Here is a 23,736-nt window from a genome sequence, read left to right as displayed (position 1 = left end):
GAATGAGTCAACTTTGAAAGAGCCAAGGATTGGTGAAAAGTACTAACTGCCAATGTCATTCTGCATCCTGCCAAACGGCAAGCGTTGTGCACTGGTATGCACTTGTGGGCTTACTCAGTTGTGTCTGATTCTTAGTGACCCCTTGGACTATATATAGCCCACCAGGCTCCCCTGTCCATGGAATTCTCCAGGAAGGTTACAGGAGTGGGTTGCCATGCCCTCCTCCAAGGGATCTTCTTGACCCAGGGATTGAACCAGCATCTCCTGTGTTTCCTACATTGGCAGGCAGATTCTTTACCATTGTGCCACCTGGAAAGCTCTTGTGGTTCACTGAAGTGCTCCATAATTCCTTTCTGATTAATTTCCTTTGAGCCAGGGATTCCAAAACCTGGTCCGATGGACCTATGGGCTTTAGGGCCCCACAAACACTTAAAATATTCAGATGTGTGCTTCTTCCTAGGTATAGAATTCACAGCTTTTATCCACATATCAGAAGAGTCTGAGCTTTAGAGGCTGATGTTCTCATCTAACCAGCTGTTATGAGCGGAGGCCCAAAGTGCAAGAAGCAGAGCAGTGAATTCAAGTTCTGCAGTCAAGGTCACTCCCAGGAGGGCACCCAGCTGGCTCCGGGAGACCAGACAACAATGACAGCAAGTTTTGTTAGGCTCAGTGCACTGTGCTGCTGTAACTCATTTATCCTCCCAGAGCTTATGAGAAAAGCACCGATGTTACCATACACCCACTTTACAGATGAGGAAACGGAGGCTTGGGAAAGTTAAGTAAAGTAGCCTGTTAGCACTAATAATAAGTGTGTGCTTGGATTCAATCCCAGGTCTAAGTGGTGTGCAGCCTGCATGATTAGCCACCGCCTCATATTTGTTCTTCCCATGGTCAGAAGAACTGGTCGTCTTTTATGAAAACCACAGAGCACTCTGATCACAAAGAGCTGCCAGCTGCCCCCTTTGCTGTAAAAATCAAGTTCAAGCCTGGTACCAGAAGGCCCCAAAGGTGTCTCCAGCAAACTTTGATTTTTAAAAAAAGAAAGGGAATCCAGACAGGTTCCCAAGAGTTCACAGTGCGCAGAGCTCTGACCCTGGAGCACGCATATTTCAGAGCCTTTGTGTCTTAATTACAGGTAAACAGGTGCACATAATCGTCTCTGTTGACTCTTTTCGGGTTAGTCATTTAATTAGGGTCTGCTAAAGGGTGAGAAAAACCCACGCTCTCCACCCACTGTCAAGATCAAAAGCTTACAATTCAGCTCAGTTCAACCACAATCTAACACAATCTATCACTTACAAGTCAGTAGGATCCAGGCAACTGTGGGTGGGAAAGTGGTCATTTTAAAGATGAATAAGTCATTTCATATACTCCTTTTGGCAAAAAGTAAGGATGCAGGATACTCTTATGTAATCAATAGAGCCCTGAACATGAGGCACAAATCTATGGAGTCAGATGGAAGCATGATGGCAATGATGAGGAGGACCACCGACACCTCCATTGCACAAGGACCATCACGGGGATGGCATGTTAAACACGCTGTCCCCAAACACCACAGCAATTCCAGGAGGTAAGTTTTCTTGGCCTGCTTCAGAGCTGAAATAAAGTGGAGAAAACTGCCCAGTGGCATAATATAATAACTAAGTGGCTGAGTCAGGGCTTGAACCCAATTCTCTTTGCCCTCGGAGTCCTGCCTTCTTCCAACCCTCTTGTCCCACAGACCTTGTGCTGTAATGTGAATACCCTCTGTTTTATCTGCTTTGTGTATCCAATACTTGGTCTGCCAAGAAGCATATTCAAAAGAGTAATTTTTAAAACACAGAGCAGTTCTAGATTTGAGCACCACACAACATGGATTTGTGATCTAGGAAGAGTTAAGGGTCGCATGCTGACCCTTCCTTTTCAATATCGTTTTAAGGAATCTTCCATGTGCAGTTACCCATTCACTGGGTCATGAGCAATTCACATCTTCCCCCTCAAGCCCAGGGCTGGCGTTCTAGATGCCCTTCTCCTGGGGAGATGCCTAAAACTAGCTGATCAAGCTGGTTTCGGAAATGTGTTTGAAACACCTACTTAACATCCAACATCATCCAGTGTATTCATCTCTGTTGTTGTTTAGTCACTAAGTCATGTCTGACTATTTGCGATCCCATGGACTGTAGCCCGCCAGGATCCTCTATCCATGGGATTTCTCAGGCAAGAATACTGGAGTGGGTTGTTGTTTCCTTCTCCAGGAGATCTTCCCAACCCAGGGATCGAACCCGCGTCTCCTGCACTGCAGGAGGATTCTTTACCACTGAGCCACCAGGGAAGCCCATGTTCATCTTTACACGACAATTAATCATTTACAGTGTTTTGTTACATCTTAGACCATGCCAGTAATGCACAGCACAGAAATAATCTGCCAGAAAGATTAGTTTTCATTGCTCCAGCATGTTAGGAAACTACCAAATCGCTGACATATAGGTTATCGACCACTTAGATTATGAGAAAACACCACGTCCCAAGAGTGACTTTCTTATTAATAACTTTGATTCTCAAACGTTTATCAGGCAAAGTCCAGCATCCTCTATCTGTCAAATGTCAGGCTCCTAAGAGTCAGATATTGTATTATGAAGTAGCCGACTAGTGACGTAAGTTAAAAGGTAGAATAATAAATGTCTATTTAGGGAAACTGATATCTACTGGAGATGCCATAATATGCTTCCTGTGGCTACTCATAGTAACTGTTATTGTTTAGTCACTGAGGGCAATTAGGAGATATCCTTTATGCATACTGTACTGTATTCTACAAAAATCGAAGAGGATAATCAGACATAACAATTAATTGGTCCAGCCCAGGGGTCCTGAGGTCCCAACCTTCTTGCTGATTAACTTCATAAAACTGCTAAAATTGTTGCTATTTTGAAAATTTTCTGTCCAATAAACAGAAAAGGCACACTATTCTCAAACCTTAGGTACCATTGGAATCAAGAGGTCTGGGAAGGGGTTGCTAATCTTAATGGTTGCTCAGGCGATTCTGATACAGGTGACCTTTGAGGCTGCACATTAAGGGGCCCCTCCCCACCCCTGGCAGGATACCCATCAGCAATGCCCTGGGACTGACCTGCACCCCAGTGTAAAGAACAGTAATGTGAATAGTTCCTGGTCCTTATTCCTCACTATTCTTTGCAGAGGTGAAGGCTGAGGTCTAAGGATAAAGGCCATTTTAACTTCTGGGAAGGTGGCTAATTTGTTCAGTTGGCGGTGCAAAGGCAGGGATAAGTGATCATGAATCACAGAGGCAGGTAGGCTCAGAGCAGTTTCTAGAAACTCTCAGAGCCATGGCCTCACTGTCTTCACCTTATCCCTCCCTCCTGCCTCTCACCAGTCTTCCCCTCGTTCATGACCCCTAGGCCCCAGAGCCTCCCCTTCTTCTTGTTCCTCTTCTTTAAGCTTAAAGAAACGTTTATCTTCACTGCTGTTCGTTTAAAAAGTGGAGAACGTCTATTTTATTTTAAGTTTTATTTATTTAGTTAGTTTGGCTGCGTTGGGTCTTGATTGCTGAGCATGGTAAGTGGGGGCTGTTGTTGTGGGACACAGCCTTCTCACTGCAGCGGCTTCTCTTGCTGCCGAGCACAGGCTCTAGAGCACAAGGGCTTCAGCAGTTGCAGCAGGAGAGCTCAGAAGTTGCAACTCATGAGCTCTACAGCATCTGCTCAGTAGCTGTGGCTCACGGGCTTAGTTGCCCCTCAGCGTGTGGATTCTTCCTGGACCAGGGATGGAACCCGTGTCCCCTGCATTGGCGGACTCTTACCCACTGCGCCCCAAGGGAAGTCCTGAGAACACCTATTTTAATTTTGCTAACCAAAGTTGCTTCATTGTCAACGTGCTTTCCTTGTGTGATGGGGCCCTCAGTCACTAGCTAATTCCTACTCCTCTCTTTTTTGCCAGGTTTGGAGCTGGGATCTCTAAAAGTACAAAGATTTCAGATGGGCTTTTCTTGAGGGCAGAGAGATGTTTTATTCATCTCAGGTGAGCGCTCAGAGATGGGGAAAGTGCTCAAAATATAGCTACTGAATTAAGCTGGTCCAGGCTTCAGAAACTCATATCCTGAATGGGGGCATAGATACAGGTGCAGGGGGAAACATTTCCTCATTGCTGGTATAACAGACTACCGAAAACTTGGTAGTTCAAAACAATACAAATTTATTACCTTATGGTTCTGGAGGGCAAAAGTACAATATGGGTCTTATGAGGCTAAAATCAAGGTCTTAGCCAGGCTGCATTCCTTCTAGAGTCTCTAGGACAAACCCTTTCCTTTCCTTTTCTAGTTTCTTATTGTTTAGTCGCTAAGTTGTATCTGGTTCTTTGCGATCCCATGGACTGCTGCGCTCCAGGCTTCCCTGTCCTTCACTATCTCCCAGAGTCTACTCAAACTCATGTCCATTGAGTGGACGATGCCATCCAACTATCTCATCCTCTGTCACCCTCTTCTCCTCCTGCCTTCAATCTTTCCCAGCATCAGGGTCTTTTCCAATGAGTCAGCTCTTCACATCAGGTAGCCAAAGTATTGCTTTAGCAGTCCTTCCAATTAATATTCAGGGTTGATTTCCTTTAGGATTGACTGGTTTGATCTCCTTGCAGCCCAAGGGACTCTCAAGAGTCTTCTCCAGCACCACAATTTGACAGTATCAATCCTTTGGCACTCAGCCTTCTTTATGGTCCAACTCTCACAACTGTACATGACTACTGGAAAAACACACACACACACACACACACACACACATAGCTTTGGCTATACAGACCATTGTTGGCAAAGTTTCTAGTTTCTGGAGGTGCCCATAGTCCATTTGCTCCCCTCTGCCAAGCATTAACATAAGTTTTCATCAGCAAAAGTTTAGCTAAGTTTGGGGACACTGAAGGGGGTTTACAGAAGAGCAAGGGCTTCCATTGGAAACACCTCCCTCATCTTTCTGTATCTTCAGGAAGTTTCTCACCGACTTCCTGCTGAGGTCTGTATCACTTTGTCCTCTGCCCTTGCTTTTTCTGGGCTTGTTCACCTCTGTCTCAGGGCTGCCCGGGAAAGACCCAATTTGCTCCTGTCTTCTTTGACAAAGCAGCCGTCTCCTCCTTTTTCCTTTTTCTCCCTGTGGATCAGGAATTTCACCCAAGCTGGAGCTTTCACCTTTTCAATCCCAAAGGCCTCCAAAGTTTTCCCCCAAACAAAGAACTGTCGGGTGTAGTGTTAGCCAGGCTGTTCCTAGGGCTGAATGGCAGCCACAGACAGCACTGGATTCAAACAGCCGTGTCTCCTTTTCCTGTAAAACCACACTGGCTCCGAGTGGCTATGAAGTGTGGGTACACAGCCCTGTGAGCCAGCATCATGCTGCCTTCCAGCATGAAGTGTGCCTCCCGGAAGGAAGGATTGAGTGTCTCAGGAAGATACCTATAGTAAACCTCCTGCTCTTTTTAGCTGAGCATCTGGGTTAACGAGAAAAACCTCACTTTGCTCACCTCGGAAATAGGGCCGAAGACACCTACACTGCAGGGTGTCATATGGACCAAATACAAGAGTCAACACATTTCTTTTTCTTTTTTTAATTGAAGTATAGCTGATATATAATATTATATAAGCCACAGGTGTACTATATGAGAGTGAATCATTCTGTCATCTCTGACTCTTTGCGACCCCCATGGACTGTAGCCCTCCAGGCTCCTCTGTCCATGGAATTCTCCAAGCAAGAATACTGGAGTGGTTTGCCATTCTATTCTCCAGGAGATCTTCCCAACCCAGGGATCAAACCCACATCTCCTGCATTGCAGGCAGATTCTTTACCACTGACTCACTGCTGCTGCTAAGTCGCTTCAGTCGTGTCCGACTCTGTGTGACCCCATAGATGACAGCCCACCAGGCTCCGCCGTCCCTGGGGTTCTCCAGGCAAGAACACTGGAGTGGGTTGCCATTTCCTTCTCCAGTGCATGAAAATGAAAAGTGAAAGTGAGGTCGCTCAGTCGTGTCCGACTCTTTGCGACCCTATGGACTGTAGCCTACCAGGCTTTTCTGTCCATGGGATTTTCCAGGCAAGAGCCCAATACAGTGAGTTGCAATTTTTAAAAAGGTAATACTGTTTATAGCTGTTATAAAAGACTGGCTACATTCCTTGTGTTGTAGATATCCTTGTAGCTCATTTATTTTTATATGGTAGTTTGTACCCCTTAAACTCCTACACCGGTATTGTCCCTTCTTCCCACTCCCCACTGGCAACCACTGATTTGTTTTCTATATCTGTGAGTCTGTTTCTTTTTGTTACATTCACTAATTTGTTTTCTTTTTTAGATTCCGCAGATAAGTGATATCAGACAGTATTTGCCTTTCTTTGTCTGACTTATTTCACCTAGCACCATGCCCTCCAAGTCCATCCATGTGGTTGCAAGTGGCAAAATTTCATTCTTTTTTTTTTCTTGGCTGAATAGTATTCCACTGTGTATGAATATCACAGCTTCTTTACCCATTCGTCTGTCGATGGACACTCAGGTTGCTTCCATATCTCGGCAATTATAAATAAAGCTGCTGTGAACACCGAGGTGTGCGTATCTTTTTGAATGGGTGATTTTTGGGTTGTTGTGGTTGTTGTTTTTATAAATACTCAGGAAAGGAATTGCTGGGTCATATGGTATTTTTATACTTGCCATTTTTTTGAGAAGCCTCCATACTTCTTTCTACAGTGGCTGCACCAATTTACATTCCCATCAACAGTGTATGAAGATTCCCTCTTGTCCGCACCTTCACCAACACTGAGAATCAACACACTTCTAATCTTCAGCAAATGGTCATTTTCGTGATTATTATTATAACCTGGCAAAAACTCCCTGATCCACTTTTTAAAATTTCATCCTCTTAAAACTCCATGAGATAGCACACACACGTGCATACACACACACACACACACACACACACACGCACACACAGAATTAAAGGTTCCCTTGGCCAAGCTCACCTAGCTAATGAGTGGCCAAGCTTGGACCAAAACCAAGGTGCCCCACCTTCCCCCATGCAGAGCCACTCCTTGGCACAGCCTAAACCCAAAAGCCTCCAAGCTGACGCATGGCGTGACCAGAGGTGAGGCGGGGAGGAGAGCGGACTTCCTTCTCAGATTACTCAGTTCATCCAGCAGCTGGGTGTGGCTAATGTGGGTGCTGACCCTGGCCTGACCCAGACTTCAGCACAGCTCCTGACGCCTTGGGCTGCTCCGTCCTCCTGGCCTCAGAAACTGTAAGTCAGTTACAAGGACAGATGTTTCCCATCTGGGAGCTGAGTTTCTTTTCTCTGGATCAGATGCAGTGGTGGTATGGGGTCCCTAACAATGTCCAGGTTGAGCCTTTTAACAGGGAGCTTCCCCTCTGCTCCTGTGTTTCACTGGTTCCAGGGTCCTTCCCTACCGACTTCCGAGGCGATAGGGGCAGCTTAAAATAAAAACACAGTATAACAGTGGACATTCGAAAACTCTGGGATAGAAGCCACAGCAAGAGGGGAAGAGTGAACAGATGTGATTCAGAGTGGGTCACATGGCCATTTCCGGCTGCGGAATCAGCTTGGCTTCCAGCCTGCCTTAATCAAGTCTTGCGGTTGCAAGAAATAGAAAGTGACTGGATGCAACTCACACACAAAGGGAGATTCATTATACATCTGGGGTGTCTCATGGTCTCCAAGGTCCAGGACGGGCTGGAAGGCAGGGGCTCGGACTGCTTAGGACTCTCCTTCCCTCATCTCTGCTCCGCCAGAGCTCTCCCACTCGCCTCTTGTTTCATTGTCTTCCCCTCTCTCTGCTTGGATTTCCTCTGCTTATCAAGGCAACCCCTGGCTGCCAGCAGCTCTCCAATTTGAATCTGCTCCGTTAAAGTGACCCACAGCCTTAATCCAGAATCTCTTGGTTCCAACCTAAAAGGCCAACAGATCAGAAAGCAGAGCTTGACACAGCCATTTACATAAGTCTGAGTCAACTGCCTGCAATAAAGCATGGGTGTCCTCAGCAATGAACATCAGGGGACTTGGAAAGGAGGGACGTGGAAGCCCTAATCACTCTCAGAGGTTCCAGGGCCCTGATGCCCTCACTGTGCCAGGACGCAGGAAATGGCTCTTAGAAAAGGCAGCCTGGACACCCATTCCACTTTCCACGTGAGTTGGGTGAAGAGGTGAAGAGGTAATCCTGAGAAAAGTGGCAAATGGAGAGAGGATGCTGAACAGAAAAATCAACAGATGCTCAGTGCAAAGCTGTTAATACTTAAGGTAAACAGCATCCACAGAGGGTACCCCTTACTCATTTCTGGCATTTGCTGCAGTCCCAAACATTTCAACAGAAACTCAGCTCACCAGGAATCTCTCATCTGAAACTGGAAACAAACACATTCAGAGGATGAGTGGGATGGTAAAGAGGTGGGAGACTGCACCCAGGAAAGCTGCATCTCCTTCTTAAATTGCGTCTGGTTAGCCTAGCTATCGGGGCTTCCCTGATAACTCAGTTGGTAAAGAATCCGCCTGCAATGCAGGAGACCCCTGTTCAATTCCTGGGTTGGGAAGATCTGCTGGAGAAGAGAAAGGCTACCCACTCCAGAATTCTGCCCTAGAGAATTCCATGGACTGTATAGGCCATGGGGTCGCAAAGAGTCGGACATGACTAAGTGACTTTCACTTCTCTTAGCCTAGAGAATGGGGCTTCCCTGGTAGCTCATGTGGTAAAGAATCCGCCTGCAATGCTGGAGACCTGGGTTTGATTCCTGGGTCGGGAAGATCCCCTGGAGAAGGGATAGGCTACCCACTCCAGTATTCTTGGGCTTCTCTGGAGGCTCAGATGGTAAAGAATCTGCCTGCAATGTGGGAGACCTGGGTTTGATCCCTGAGTTGGGAATATCCCCTGGAGGAGGGCATGGCAACCCACTCCGGTATTCTTACCTGGAGAATCCCCATGGACAGAGGAGCCTGGCGGGCTATAGGCCATGGTGTCACAAAGAGCTGGACACGACTGAGCGACTAGGCACACAGTCTAGGGAATGAAAGACAGAAGGAAGAATGGACGTAGCTGCTGCCCTTGAGTGTGCAACGTGCTGGGGCTTGGATGACCTGTATGACCCCCACAGGCAGAATTGGGGCAAAAAGGTAAAATTTACCAGATTACAGATTTTTTTGGACCCAATATAAGACAGAGCTGCTTTTTAGAGACTGGAAGGAAAGGATAGCCCATGGTGCTAACTTGTGTGGGAAATTGGGTTAGAGGAGTCCTAAAATTGCTTCCAATCTTTGAGTGATACCCCCAGGGCTAACCCTGTTCACTGGGTCACAAGCCCTCCCTTTATGGGGCCAATCAGAAGGGCTGCCATCCTTGGCCCCTGGGGAAGATGCTGGACACAGTGTGTCCTGCAACAGGACTCATCCAGGGGGCTGGAAAACCACTCCTTGCAGGTCTTAAGAAGGGCCAAAGGAGGTGTCTTCCCCTGTGGCCCCTCATGTAGGCTCTGCAGTGTATGAGAAAGGTTTGAGGACTCCCACTTCACAGATCAAGACCCTGGACCTCATCACCATAAGGGTCCACCAGTCAGGAAACAGCATAGCTCACCCTGGCATATTCAGATGATAGAGTCCCATGATGGTGAGATAGGCAGACAGGTACAGATATATCACAACAGGATGCACCTCAGAAAACAAAGCTGCATAAAAACAAAACGACAGAAAAAGACCCACCATGACATCGTGAATGAAACTCTTAAAAGCTGGCATAAAACAGTACATGTTGCCCATAGATATACACGCAATACATAAATGTCTGAAAAAGCAACACATCAAATTAATAACAACAGTTGCCTCTGGGGGTGAGGAGGCAGGAAGGATTGGGATTGGGCAAAGGTGGTCAAAGGGAAGTTCAGAGGTATTTGTATGGCGTTCCCTTGGTGTTTATAAAAAAGCGAATCTAGTAAAATGGGAGCAATTGTTCAACCTGGTTAGATGGAAGGTGGGTGTTTGCTCTCCTGAGAGATAGAGACAGGAACAGACTGAGGCCCCAAGAGACGAAATAACTCTCCAGATCACCTGCGGTGCAGCCTGAAATGTGAGTTCCTGCCACCATGTGGATTCTGAACCAGTTCTGCTCAGCTGCCTCCCCTGCCTCACACTGGCCTGGAACCATCCTGCCCAATGGCCCCGCTGCGTACCCCCACCATTCATTGTCTGGAACGCCAGCAACCTCAACCTTTAAGAACAAGGAAGATTCCAGAGGTCAGGAGGGTGACTCGCTCAGCATCTCTGCAAAGAGTGAGTGGGTCACATCAGAGCCTGAGAAAACATCAGTGATGGGAGAGGCCAGGAGGCCCCGGGAGGTGTGGGAACAGAGGAGGGCAGAAGCTGTAAATCAAATGCTCTCAGCCTGACAACTCACCACCCTGGAGATGCCTGCCTTCCATCTCAGTTCCCAGAGTTTCTTGCTGGGAGGAGGAAAGCCCAGTACGGCATGGAACAGATCTGATCTCCTGGGCAGGGGTTCTCAGCTACAGGACTGGTTAGCATGAAGGTTCCCTAGCTCAGCTCAAGGGTGGGTCTGGTGGGTCAGGGATCCACAGTGGAAGGGCTCCTCAGACAGGCGTGTCCCGGTGGACAGACACACAGTGGGCAACCCCAGATCGCAGCCCAGTGCCACAGGGGAAACTAAGTCCTGCTGATCATCAAGAACGGGAGCGATGCTTCACAGGAAAAGAGAACTCTGACCAGAGGAGACGGCTATGGCAGGCGAGGAAACCAGCTACACAAACGAAAGATCAGAGAGGTGCTCCTGGTGGTGCTTCCCCGCCCCTGGGTCTAGTAGTCCCAGGTTTCAAAGAACAGGAAGCCAGGGGTTGCAGGATGCTTCCTGTTGGCCAAGACAGACGCTGCAAACACCGGATAGCGTGCCAGACATTTCTCCACGGCCTCTCATTTCTTCAGCATTCCTCAGCCGTTCGTCGACTCCTCCTTGCCACAATGGAGAGGCCGTGTGTGAGATCCCTGCTGTCAGGAGGCTTGTATGTTAGGATGAGAAAGAAGCAGAAAACAAGCAGACGAGTGCATGAGATCAGGGTGTGTGTGCACAGAGGAGATGGGGGCTGCCCAGAAGGGAACCGGGAGAGGCAGGGGGCTCCGAGCTGCACCCCCTGGGCTTGGTGGTGCTGCCCACGGTCATGGCTGGAGGAAGCTGCCCATTCCTGCCCGCAGGCTGGCCAGCTGGTCCTCCTGCTCCCCCTGGCGGGTCCTCTGACATCTCCCTGGACTTTCATGAGGTCAGTTCACCCTCTAGTGGACACATCTATGCCGTCATCCAAGCCACAAAGTTGAATGGGATTTTCCCTCCTCTCCCAGCCCAGTAATAAACTGTTCAGGGGTTCTGGAGTTCAGATGCCAAATGCCTGCTTCACAGATAGTGGAGGTTATAAAATGAACTGGGAGGAGGGGAGAGGCCCCGTGTGAGAAGGAACCAGGAGGTCCCGGACCTAGTAGCCTCACACCCCTAAGTGGGCTCAGCAGGGCATTCATGGAACGAAGGGGCATGTTAGCCAGACAGGGGCCCCTGGGGCCAGAGGCCCCAACACCAGAGGCGAAAAGGCACCACCTAAGAGTCCAGGAGGGAGGAGACGGTGGCTTCACGGAACAGAGGCAGCTCTGGTCCTCAGAAGCCTCCTCCATCCTGCTTGGGCTCTGAGGGATCTTGTCACAAGGATAGGTGACTGTCGCAGGAGAGGGATGTGCTCCCCGAGCATAGAAACGCACACCGATGTGGAGCACCTCACAGCGCCCGCCCCGCCCTGCCCTGCCCAAGGCATAGCGCTCCACACCACCCCCAGCCCCACCTCATTAGTCAAGAACAGATTTTCTTCCATCAGAATGTGCACTTCTGTCCCAGACAAAGGACGCATTGGGAAGCAAGTGGCAGAGCAGGCTGCAAGGAACCATGTAGCTTGAAGCTACATGAGGGCCACATGGGGGCCAGCAATGACACTCCCAGCTGATGGGACTGGGGTGTTCATTTTCTTTCAGGATGAACCCTGCAGGTTTGAGCCTGCTGGAGCATCTCCTCCTTGGGAGGCCCTAAAATACACCCGCCTCTCACCTTCTCCTGGAACACCTGTCTTGAATCTGCGGTTTTGAGCTGAAGGAAGCAGAAAGGGGCAACGCTGGAGGCCGGTGTGGGTGAGCGGAACCCGAGGTCATTTTCTGGGTCGGACAGGTGCTTCCTTTGGCTCAAGGGCTTGATTGTGAATTCATGTTGTTCAGGCGTTTGTTTTAAAACTTTAATTAATGGGCTATTTTTGAAGGCAGTTCTAGGTTCACAGCAAAACCGAGCAGAAAGTGGAGTTCAGAATAGTTTCATTGCCCGAAAAATCCTCTGTGCTTCACCCGTTCATCTCTCTCTCTTTTAACTCCTGGCAGCCACTGGCTTTTTTTGTTTTTACCGTCTCCACAGTTTTGCCCTTCCCAAAATGCCATATGGTTGTAATCATACAGTAGGTAGCCTTTACAAATTGGCTTCTTTCACTTAGTAACAAGCATTTAAAGTTCCTCCATATCTTTTCATGGTTTGACAGCCCATTTTTTTAGCATCAGGTCATATTCCATTGTCTGGATGTATCGCCACAGTTTATTTAACTGTTCAACTACCGAAGAATACACTACTTGCTTCCAAGCCTTGGTGATTATAAATGAAGCTGTTAAAGCCTCCATGTGCATGCTTTTGTGTAGACAGAACTTTTCTTTCTAGACGCTTTTGTTTTCACTCTTTGTGGATTTTCAGTGTGAAGTAATTTTTACTGATGAGAAAATTGTGTGACAGACGTCTACCCTTTGCTCCACCCGAATCCACGAAAGGGACTGGGCTTGGGGTTCCACACCAACTACACCGCCGGGACAGAAGGAAGCGCTGGGCCACAGTGGTGGGAGCCCGTGCCCGGGCTCAAGAGGCAAAAAGTCTGATTTTGACTTTCTCTTTGACACACTCTCTTTAGTGTGTCATTGAATGAGGATGGCTGTCCCTCTGAGCTTCAATCTCCTCCCCTAAAAAGAGGGGCTTCGAAGTTGACAAAGGGGCGCCATCAGAATTCCCTGGGATGGTGGCTGTTAAGCCTTTCAGCACAGCACAGGGCCCAGAAAACAGTGCTGGATAAAAGGTCACAGGAGCCGGTGTGTAACCAAGGTGAAAAGTAGAAACTGGGGTTTCCCTGGCGGTAGAGTGGTCGGGACTTTGCTCCCCCAGTGCAGGGGTGCAGATCTGATTCCTGGTCAGGCAGCTAAGCAATATTGTAACAAATCAACAAAGACTTTTAAAATGGTCCACATTAAAAAAAATGTTTTTGTAAAGAAGAAACTGGTTTGGCAAGCCCCTCATTCACTGCCCTGTCTTGAGAGGCTCTTTTGAAACTCCTGCTCACGTTGATCTCCTTTCATTAATACAGGAGAGCAGCTTGGACTCTTTCCTACCCTCTCCCCCTTTCTCAGTTTCAGTCATTAAATGTCAGTGCAGTTAATTTACAAGGGGAAGGACAAGGATGATAAACCAGGTAACAGCTAAAAACACTGAGGATTCTTTTTTTTCCATTATTTTTTTATTCATTTTTATTTTACTTTACAATACTGTATTGTGAAAACCACCACGTAAGGTAATTAGCCTCCAGTTAAAATAAATAAATTAATTAAAAAACAAAGAATGTATATATATATATGTATAACTGAATCACTTTGTACAGCAGAAATTAACACACCATTGTAAATCAACTATACTTCGATAAAATATTTTAAGCAATGTTGAAGATTCTCGACTGTCAGGATTTTGAAGCAGTTTGAAGTCACAGTGTTAAGTGTTTTACTAATCTTCTCTTCTTGGGGTTTTAAGCTGTGTTCTTTATGCTCAGCATCAGGGCCAGGCCTTCGACGATGGAGCACACTACTTACCCTGGGTATCATTTCAGAGCTGATGACTCTTCAGAAGACAGCACAACAGAAAAGGCCCAGACATCTGGGAGTTGATGCCTAGACTATCTGTAAACGAATGCTAGGCAGGCATGCCCCAGGCTCTCTCTTACTGCCCACAGTACTTACGACCTTCCTGGTGCGGGGCGATGGCCGTGAACCCTTGAGAGCTTTCCTGTTCTGCCGGCATTCTCACCAAACAGCCACTCAGGTTATCACTTCTTCAGAGATGGGTCTAATGAAAATTATACCACACTGGAAACATGGCTCTTCAGCTTCAAATGTCACAGTGCAGCATCAGCCAAAGAAGACAGGGGCTTAGTGGTTAAGAGAGGGCTTGACCCAGACACTTGGGTTCCAACACAGCAACTTTACCTTCCTTCTTGCTGAGTGACATTAGGCTGGTTACTAAACTGCTCTGAACCTCACTGTCCCCACTGGAAGAAAAGTTATGACCAACCTAGATAGCATATTCAAAAGCAGAGACATTATTTTGCTGACTAAGGTCCATCTAGTCAAGGCTATGGTTTTTCCTGTGGTCATGTATGGATGTGAGAGTTGGACTATGAAGAAGGCTGAGCGCTGAAGAATTGATGCTTTTGAACTGTGGTGTTGGAGAAGACTCTTGAGAGTCCCTTGGACTGCAAGGAGATCCAACCAGACCATTCTGAAGGAGATCAGCCCTGGGATTTCTTTGGAAGGAATGATGCTAAAGCTGAAACTCCAGTACTTGGACCGCCTCATGTGAAGAGTTGACTCATTGGAAAAGACTCTGATGCTGGGAGGGGTTGGGGGCAGGAGGAGAAGGGGACGACAGAGGATGAGATGGCTGGATGGCATCACTGACTCAATGGATGTGAATCTGAGTGAACTCCAGGAGTTGGTGATGGACAGGGAGGCCTGGCGTGCTGGGATTCATGGGGTTGCAAAGAGTCGGACACGACTGAGCAACTGAACTGAACTGAACTGATGGTGATGGTGGAGGAGGGAGAGGAGATGGGGTAAGAGAAGATCAGGCACTTTAACTACAAAAGCTCACCTGGCCCGTGAGACACACTTAACAGAAATGTTTCCATAGAGCATTCTGATGCTCCACTTTTAATTTTTTTTTAACTAATAATGCATTTGTTAACGTTGTTTCATTTGATGTTTGCTGATCCTTGGTGGGCACCACACAGAGGCAATCACCTTTTAAAGTTCTAAATAAATCAACTGTCTTTTGGCAGGAAGGCCTCTGCACTCTGTGCACTCCACCCTGATTTTGATGGAAGAACAGAGTACTGCGGCCTCCAGGCGGCAGCTGGCACAAACAGCAACCAAACAGCCCAGCTGGGCCCCAGAAACAGGACCCAGATGGGATCAGCGGCCCAGGTAGCCCAGCATCCTGCAGACTGTGACCTTTCTGATGGGCGCTTCCAACACTCCAGTCTTATTCCATTCTATTAATGGCCTTGTATTTGGCAGTTTCCTTCCTATAAGCTGTGGCTCAGTGTATCCTGAGAGGGTCGGGGGAGTTGGGAGGGTGGGGACATAGACTCAGAAGTGTAACCAACAATGCTTGTTTCGAAACAGAGATAGGGGCTTCCTTGGTGGTCCATTGGCTAAGACTCCACGCTCCCAATGCACGGGACCCAGGTTCAATGCCTGGTCAGGGAACTAGATCCCGCAAGCCACAACTAAGGGTTCACATGCTTCAATTAAACGATCCCCTATGCTGCAACGAAGATCAAAGGTGCCACAACTAAGACCCGCCACGGCCAAATAAATAAATATTCCAAAAAAAAAAAAGGGATGACTCTGCAAGCCAGCATCCTTGATGGTCCTCTCAGATCCAGCTGGCAAACAGTCACATCCCTTGAGCCAGTTCTCAAGACAGTTCCTCAGAACTGCGTGGGCTCCCAGCAGAAGAGCTGGGCAGTGGCCTGTGGCGGTGGCCCTGGGAGAGAGGCAGGAGGCTCTGTGGAGCAGGTGAGTCGCAGCTGCCAGGCGGGCAGGCAGGGGCTGACCCAGGAGGGCAGGACCAAAATGGCTGAGAAGGCAGCACTGAGATCAGGCTGCCCGCCACAGCCCAGCTGTCAGTGGCATCATCAGAATGGCTGCAAGTGGGGCCCAGACAGCAGTTCCTCTTCATTAAAAAAAAAAAAAATTATGGATTTATTTATGTCCAGCTGTGCTGGGTCTTTGTTGCTGCCCTCGCGCTTTCCCTAGTCACAGCGAGGTGCAGCTGCTCTCCAGGCACACACACGGGCTTCTCTTTGCGGCAGGCTTCTCTTGTTGCGGAGCACGGTAGTCACACGAGCTTCAGTAGTTGCGGTGCATGGGCTGAGTTGCCCGGCAGGTGGAATCTTCCCAGACCAGGCATCAAACCCGTGCCCCCTGCATTGGCAGGCCGATTCTTAACCACTGGACCACCAGGGAAGTCCTGCATTTCTTCTTGAAAATGCCTTTGCGCCAAGTCTTACAACCACTCAGCCTGACGCTCCAGGCAGTCTCACCAACTGACGGGTGTTAGCAGGAACGGTAAAAGCCTACTTGCCAGCCTGTTGCCACCAACCCCTGGCCGCACTTACGAAAGTGAGAGTATTCGATGCTCAGCTGTCCAACTCTTTGCGACCCCGTGGATAGCCCACCAGGCTCCTCTGTCCACGGGATTTCCCAGGCAAGAGTACTGGAGTGGGTACTCCATTTCCTTCTCTAGGAGACCTTCCCTGAGTGTCCTGCATTGCAGGTAGATTCCTTACAGGTTGAGCCACCACGGGGCCCCATCCTCGCTTATAACCACCTTCAAAGGGGAAGGCAGTTTTTATCATCATCTGGAACCTGCTTTGTCCACCCGCCCAGACACCAGCCCTCTTCTGCACAACCTCAGCAAGCCTGCCCCTGTCCTCAGTGGCACTTCCCTAAAATGGGCCCAGTGCCCTTGCCTGCCAATCAGAGCACTATCTCAGAGGCTCGGGCCTGTTTGAAGCGTTGACTGGGTGGAGACGAGCAGCACACAAGTTCTCGTAAAAATATCCTGCCTTTCACCACACCCACCAGACATGGGGCACTCTTCCAATTTTCAGATGGAGACATCAAGCCAGAAAAGAGCAGGTTCCTGTCCAGAGCTGCTGGCACGACCGCCACTCAGCTGGGCCTAGAAGGTGTAGCAAAGAGAGCTCTGCACTCAGGGTCTCTGTCTCGAAGCTTCCTGCAGGGCCGGGTGGGGATTGGCCAGCAATGCAAATGTGCCCTGTGATTGGTGGCTTAAGGTTTTGCAAAAGCTGGAAGCAGAGGGCTGGAGCCTGGAGGGCTGAGATTGGGAGGTGGTGGATGGGCAGACGGAGCTCTGCAGGAGACAGAGAAGTGGTTGTTGATGGGCCCAAACGGGCGAGGAGGAGACACAAACCAAGCCCACAGGTCCCCATGACCACCTTCTAGAAGTGGAGATGGATTTAAGCTAGACAGACAGAGGGACCAGAAGGCTTGGTCCTAAGAAGACAAAGATGGGCTGGATGGCACCTTACAAAAGCCATGAGCTCAGACCTCCTGGGCTTACATCAAAGCTCCCACTTATGAGCTCAGTGTCTTAAGCAAAAGGGCTAATTTCTGAACAGCCATTTCTTTACTTGTCAGAGGGGATAAATGCACTGTCCACCTCAGGGCTGAACTGAGGACTGAACTACTAGCTAATAATGGCGTCTGTCACGCAGCAAGCACCAACAGATGTCAGCTACTGTGAGTGTCGTTAAACCCCAGAGCAATGGCAGGCTTGTTAATATTGCTCAGTCACTCAGTCATGTCCAACTCTTTGTGACCCCAGGGACTGTAGCATGCCAGGCTTCCGTCTTTCGCCATCTTCCAGAGTTTGCTCAAACTCATGTTCATTGAGTCGGTGATGCCATCCAACCATCTCATCCTCTGTCACCTTCTTCTCCTCTTGCCCTCATTCTTTCCCAGCATCAGGCTGGCAGGCTAACAACAAAACAATAGCGGCTATACTGACCAAGTGGCACGTGCTACCATGGTTAACCCTCACAACTCCAGTGCAAGAGGGACATTGTCATTGTTCCCCATTTTACAGAGGGCTCAAAGACGGTTCACATATACGTTGCTAGCATTTACTGAGTGATTACCTTGTGCTGTGTATTAGTTCATTTAATCCGCACAACAGCCATAAGAAGTCGGTACTATTACTATTCCCATCTGGGAAACAGGCAAAGAGAGGTTAAGTAACTATTCAAATGTCACACAGCCAGTAAGATCTAGACAGCAGAGTAAACCCAAGTCTGTCTAACTCCAAAAACCATGCTCTTTCAACTCAGCTCTGCCTCTCTAATTCATGTTGCAAAGACCTCCATCACAGCCCAAAGCAAGAGGAATAAACATCTATTTTAAGGAATCTGGTGAAATCTAAAAGGATGAGTATGGAGTGCAAGGATATGTAATCCTCAGAGGACAGAGGGTCCCAGAGGCCAGTGGAGCCTTGTAACCAAGCACAGCATGTGCCCACAGCATGCCACGCTGTCCTTTCTGCAGCCTTGTAGGTTTCCACGTAGGCAGACAAAACTCAGACCCCACCCAGAGCCCTGTGGACCTTCGGGAGATGTTGCTGAGTGTTTATGGAGGATCCAGGCCTGCCGGCCGCCAGGCCAGTTCCTTCCAGAGGAACCATCTGTGATCTCCTGAGTGGATGACAGGCTGAAGACAGATGGGCTGTGGCCGGGCCGCCTCTGACCACATGCCACCCACATGCCACTCCGCACATCCTCCCCACCTGGGGCAGCCCCTCGGCCCCGGGGACCACCAGAGGAGCAGGCCAAGAGGCAGAGCATCTGAGTCTGAGCCCTGGAGCTGAAGGCCATTCTCTGAGTCACCGCCTTTAATGAGGAGGGAGGGGACGCAAAACCCACGCCAGCAGGGAGGGCGTTTGCTGGCTCCTCCCTGACTCTACGAGGTCATCTAAGCAGGGAGCAGAGGGACGCTCCGTGCCCCACAGAACACCAGCGGCCCAGCTGCCAAGCACCGTACCGACGAGGGCTTGGTTCTGCAACCCCTCCTCTTCACTTGGGCCTTTGACCTGCCGTAGCCTCTCCAGTTATGAATGGATCGTCGAGGTCTAGTGGTCAAAGGAGGGTTAAAGCTCTCAATCTACAGAACTGAACCTCCATCCTGTCCAAGTACCCACTCCTGATGACTGACCCTTAGAAAGCCTTCACCCTCTGCTCCGGTTGTAAACAGGCCCCTCTGTGATGTGTGTAGGCACTCAGGTCTGTGCAAATTCCCAAGCTCAAGTTTTCCTGGGTCCAGCTTCCCAAACTCCTGGAAGCTTTCATGGAGATAAAGGGGTCCACAGCTGCTTGAGGCTGTGTCTGTTCTAGGACGTGTCAGGGGAGCCCTGCTCCAAAGCCCCCCAAGATTTAAGTTTCTATTTCAGAGCCCATGACAGCTAGAATCAGCTCCAGCCTGTGCTTTCTAAAGACTCCGGACTGGTCTCAGGTCACATCCCGGTCTCCTGAACCATCTCCCTTTCAGAAAGAGACCTGGCCTCTCAGCGGAAGCTCTGGGGCTCCGCCCCATACTCAGCCCTCTCCCTCGGCCTATGCCTTGCCTGGCACAGACCAGAGGCCCAGGGACTCTTTACTGACTGATTGCATGACATGTGGGGTTGATAGCCTCTTTTTAGTTTGAAAAGCCCCAGATGCAAGGGCAACCGACTTCAAGCCTCTTTCAGGAATCCGGGGTGACGGGGCACCGTGTTCCCAGCACTCGTAAACCCCCAGGCTGACTCTGAAATAACTGGTGAGACCTCAAGCTCAACCCTCACAGACAACATGGTTTAAAGAGCAAGTGGTTGACATGATAATCGATTCAAAGAGACTGTAACCAGCTGTTCCCGGGAAAGAAGGACGCCAGGACGCAAAGTATGAACAAGTATTTTAATAACTCAAGTCACTGTGCTCCCGGTTCTGAAGAGATTCCTAAAAGAGGCAACTGCGGCCGTTCCGGAAGCCAGCGCTCACCATCCCATTGTCTCGGCATCTCCCTCCTCTGGGTGCTGACTCGGAAGAAAGCATAAACACGCCCGGTACCATCCCGGCTCCCATGGGACCTTCCTCTTATCTATGCGTTACAGCAACTGCCTTGGCTGGACTAAGATGGTGACTCGGTTAAAGGAGAAGACAAATGCTGACTGTCCAAGCAGGGACGGTCCAAGCTGGCAAGAAAAAGCGCGCTGCATACATAGGATACAGAAGGGAGAGCGTCTGCCTGCGGGTCTACAACGTTTTACATTGGCTTTCGGCTGCGATCTATCAAGAAGGGTTCTGCTGGCCAGTGTTTCTGCAGAACAAGCAACATGGCAGTCAAGTCTTGGGCATCCGGTGCCACCAGCCCCGGAGTCACCGAGCATCGTCCACCGGAGAGTTCTCTGAGGGAAACATGGAGTCCAGCTCATGCCTCTGCCTACGGGTCAATTTCTTCGGGAATCACGGTGACCATAATGTCTTCGTTGCCCCGGCGGACAACCATATTCAGGGTGCTTTCCTTCTTAATGACGTCACTGACGTCGTTGGCGGAGACCACCGACTGTCCATTGATGCTGATGATGACATCGTTTTCCTTGAGCCCCCCGCTGCAACACAAACAGAAACGTGACTGCAATGTTCCCATGTCTCCTGGCATAGCCACCAGGAAAGGTGAGCAACCTTACCTCTACAGAGGCACAGTTTAGGACCTGAGAGCCCAGAGCAAACAGGGTGGGATGGTAGTTAACTTTCGTGAGAATGGCTTAAACCACGCATGGGTTGCATGATTGCCTTTTGAGGTTTTTAGGCCACATCAGCAATCATGTCCACTATAGAAATGTGTGCGAGCATCTGTCTGATCTTATCACAGACTGACCCCAAAGGAAGTGAGAACACATCAGCGACCGTGGTGGCCAGCATGCTCGTCATGGGTATTATAACTCTACAGTGCCTACAGGCATGGTTCCACTGTGAGGCACCGCTTGGCGTTATTGCTGCTGTAACCTTAACTCTTGTGTGTGACACCATCAAATAAGCTGTTATGCACCTTAATGGCCTAGGACAGGGGTCAGCAAAGCTTTTTGGTAAATGGCTAGAGAGGAAATATTTTAGTCTTTGCAGGCCAGATGGTCCCCATCACAACAACCCAACTCTGCCATGGGAGTCCAAAAGCCACCACAAACAATATATAATCTGCTGGGCATGGCTGTGCCCCAGTAAGATTTCATTTACGTAACACTAAAATTTGAATTTCGTAGCATTTTTAAGCATCCTAAAATAACTGTTCTTAATTAAATAATTTCAACCATTTAAGAATACAAAATCTTTCTGTAAAGCAATTATCCTTCAATAAAAAATAAATGAATTTTAAAACGAAAAATAAAAACAAAATAAAAATGCAAATCTAATCTTAACCCCGAAGCAGGCAGCAGACCAGATCTGGCTCCTGGGAACAGTCTGCTGGCCACTCCCTGGTCTAGCACGTCTCCGTGGATATTACGTCCACACAGTCTATGGGGCTGCAAAGAGTCTGACTCAACTGAGCAACTAACACTTCCACAGGTAATAAACCTGACTGTGGGTTGAGCAACTTCTTTCCATGTTACTTTGATATTCCCTGCGCTAATTTTCTAGAGGTGTGGATAAGTAGGGCCTGACTGGTAACAGGCATAATTAGAGAAGGCCTCAGGAAGAGATGCCTCTAGCATCAGAAAGAGATGCCTTTAGCAGCCTAGGCCAGGATCACTGCCTGAGGTCTCAGACTCAGGCAGTGATCCTGAGTTCCTTCAACCGTCTTTCCCCAGCCAGGTCTGTCCCGGAGACTCCTAACAAGTCCATCTGATTCCCTCCTGAAGAGGATGTCTAGCCAGGAAGCACCCTTCTGCCGACAAGCCCTGAGCTGAGCCAGGTTGGAAGCCCTGCCCGGCAGGATGGACACAGATGTTGGACCATTCTGTCAAGGGTCCTCACGGTCACCTGAGGTGAGACGGAAAGAACTGTCCCCTACCCGCTACCCCCAAGAAACACATGATTATCAGGAAAATGGAGAAGAATTCTAACTCACGCTTCTGCGGGGGTATCAGGAATTACTTCAATGATATATGCTCCTGAAAGCACATCGGGGAAGTCTCGGTGGCGATCCTTCAACTCTTTGGCTTTGCTGCTTGGGAGAAAGAACACCTGGATTAATCATTAAGAACAACGGGGCTCCCAAAGGGCTTCTCCTCCATCCCTGATTCTAATGTCAAATTCCAATGTAAAAAAAAAAAATCAGGGTTTTTTTTTTTGTTTTACTATTAAAGTTTCCTTTTTATTATTATGTTTTAATCTTTCTTTCTTTATTTATTTGGCTGAGCCAGATCTTTGTTGTGGCATGCAGGGTATTTAGTTGCATCATGTGGGATCCAGTTCCCTGACCAGGGATCGAAACCAGGCCCCTTACACTGGGAGTGCAGAGTCTTAGCCACTGGACCATCAGGGAAGTGGTCCAGTGGTCCAAAGTAGAAGTGGTCCAGGGAAGTGGTCCAAAATCCCTGGAGGGGTCCAGGGATTTTGATTCTGCTGCAAACTCCTTATTTCCTAGAGTCAAAGATTTACCGGATGACACCAAGAAAAACGTTTTAGCATTATCATTTTTATTAATTAATTGAGAGTAGCTACCACTGAAGAGCCTGGCGTGTTGCAGTTCATGGGGTCACAAAGAGTTGGACACGCACACAACAACCACTTAAGAAGTCAGGACAGTGTGAGGGTTGGCCTGCTTTGGAACCCCAGCTCTGCCCCTTCCTGACTGTGTGATCTCGGGCAGTTGCTTAACCTCTCTGTGCCTGGCTTTTCTCACCTGTTAAACAGGCACAGTGCCATGAGGTTGTCATGAGGACCACATGATCTTATCTAGATCTAGCCCCTGGTCCCGTGCCCGGCACTGAGCAAGCACGCGAAAAAGGGTGGGTAGGCTCCCCGTGGCCAGTGACCACTGCCATCACCCATTCACCCCAGCTTTGACACATATTAAAAATCGCTCAGTGCTCCCCACACACCAACAAGCCTGCCCGGTTATCCTGATCCCAGAGAGGAGAAAACTGAGGCACTCAGGGCTCAAGTCATCTCAAGGTCACAAGCCAGGAAATAGTAGAGCTGGGACAGGAACCCAGGAAGCTGGAGCCCCGGGCCCACATTCCTTCCCTTCCCTACATCCCCCAGGCTTCCATTTCTCAGAGTTCCAAGACAAGACCTAATGCACATTTTAGGCTTGGCAAGCCAGCTAAGAAAGGCACCACCATTTATCACACCTGTCTAAACTAATAGTCATGTGTTCGTATTAATTAATAGCCAGTTAATTACAGTAATTAAGATATTAGTACTTATATCAACAGGTTCTGCTCTTTGCCGACTTAACTTCCAAGAGTTTCAAGCAGGCCCTTAGGTACAAAGACGCCTACAATCACACCAGGTTTTTTCATCAAGGTTCAAACACCAGCATGTCATGCGTCTAGCAGGCACATACCGCAACTTTCACCAGCTTGGGGAAAACAAGCCCATCAGTCATGCCGGCCTGCCTGGCATTCCAGGAGCCCCAGCCCACAGGCGGCAGAGCTAAGGAAAGGCAGGGCGCTCTGGGGCGCTGAGGGAGGGGCTTAGGGCACTCCTGGAATGTGGGTTTCAACAGATCAGGTGGGGAGAGGAAGGCATGGAGGTGGGGGGTGGCGGGAGGGGGGGCGATGACCAACACCCAGGCTCGTCAGGCCCGCCTTCAAAGAAAAGCGT

At 49.0% G+C, this 23,736-nt stretch overlaps 1 protein-coding gene and 1 long non-coding RNA gene across 5 annotated transcripts in view; one reads left to right on the top strand and one right to left on the bottom strand.

The window, feature by feature from the left end:
* The first annotated feature begins 7,169 nt into the window (after positions 1–7,169).
* Positions 7,170–22,039, top strand: LOC114110260 (uncharacterized). 4 transcript variants are annotated; one of them, XR_003586565.3, is made up of 4 exons: positions 7,170–7,255; positions 12,038–12,190; positions 13,906–21,531; positions 21,774–22,039. It is a non-coding gene; the product is annotated as an uncharacterized LOC114110260 (long non-coding RNA). The 4 variants fall into 4 exon arrangements; XR_009598058.1 differs by having other exon boundaries at positions 12,038–20,640; positions 21,392–21,531; XR_009598057.1 differs by having other exon boundaries at positions 12,038–20,640; positions 21,395–21,531; positions 21,774–22,036.
* The window catches only part of HTRA1 (HtrA serine peptidase 1), a 59,359-nt gene continuing 55,490 nt past the window's right edge, over positions 19,868–23,736 (bottom strand). Inside the window, exons 8-9 of the mRNA XM_027960635.2 lie at positions 22,034–22,129; positions 19,868–20,576 (exon numbers count right to left, since the gene is read on the bottom strand). Of these exons, the coding sequence (XP_027816436.2) occupies positions 20,408–20,576; positions 22,034–22,129 (265 nt within the window). The 3' untranslated portion in view covers positions 19,868–20,407. The remainder of the gene's footprint in view (positions 20,577–22,033; positions 22,130–23,736) is intronic.

Source organism: Ovis aries, chromosome 22, assembly GCF_016772045.2.
Source record: "Ovis aries strain OAR_USU_Benz2616 breed Rambouillet chromosome 22, ARS-UI_Ramb_v3.0, whole genome shotgun sequence".
NCBI classification, from domain to species: Eukaryota; Metazoa; Chordata; class Mammalia; order Artiodactyla; family Bovidae; genus Ovis; species Ovis aries.
The sequence above is the reverse complement of the archived record's forward strand: the minus strand, read 5'-3'. Positions and strand labels throughout refer to the sequence as shown.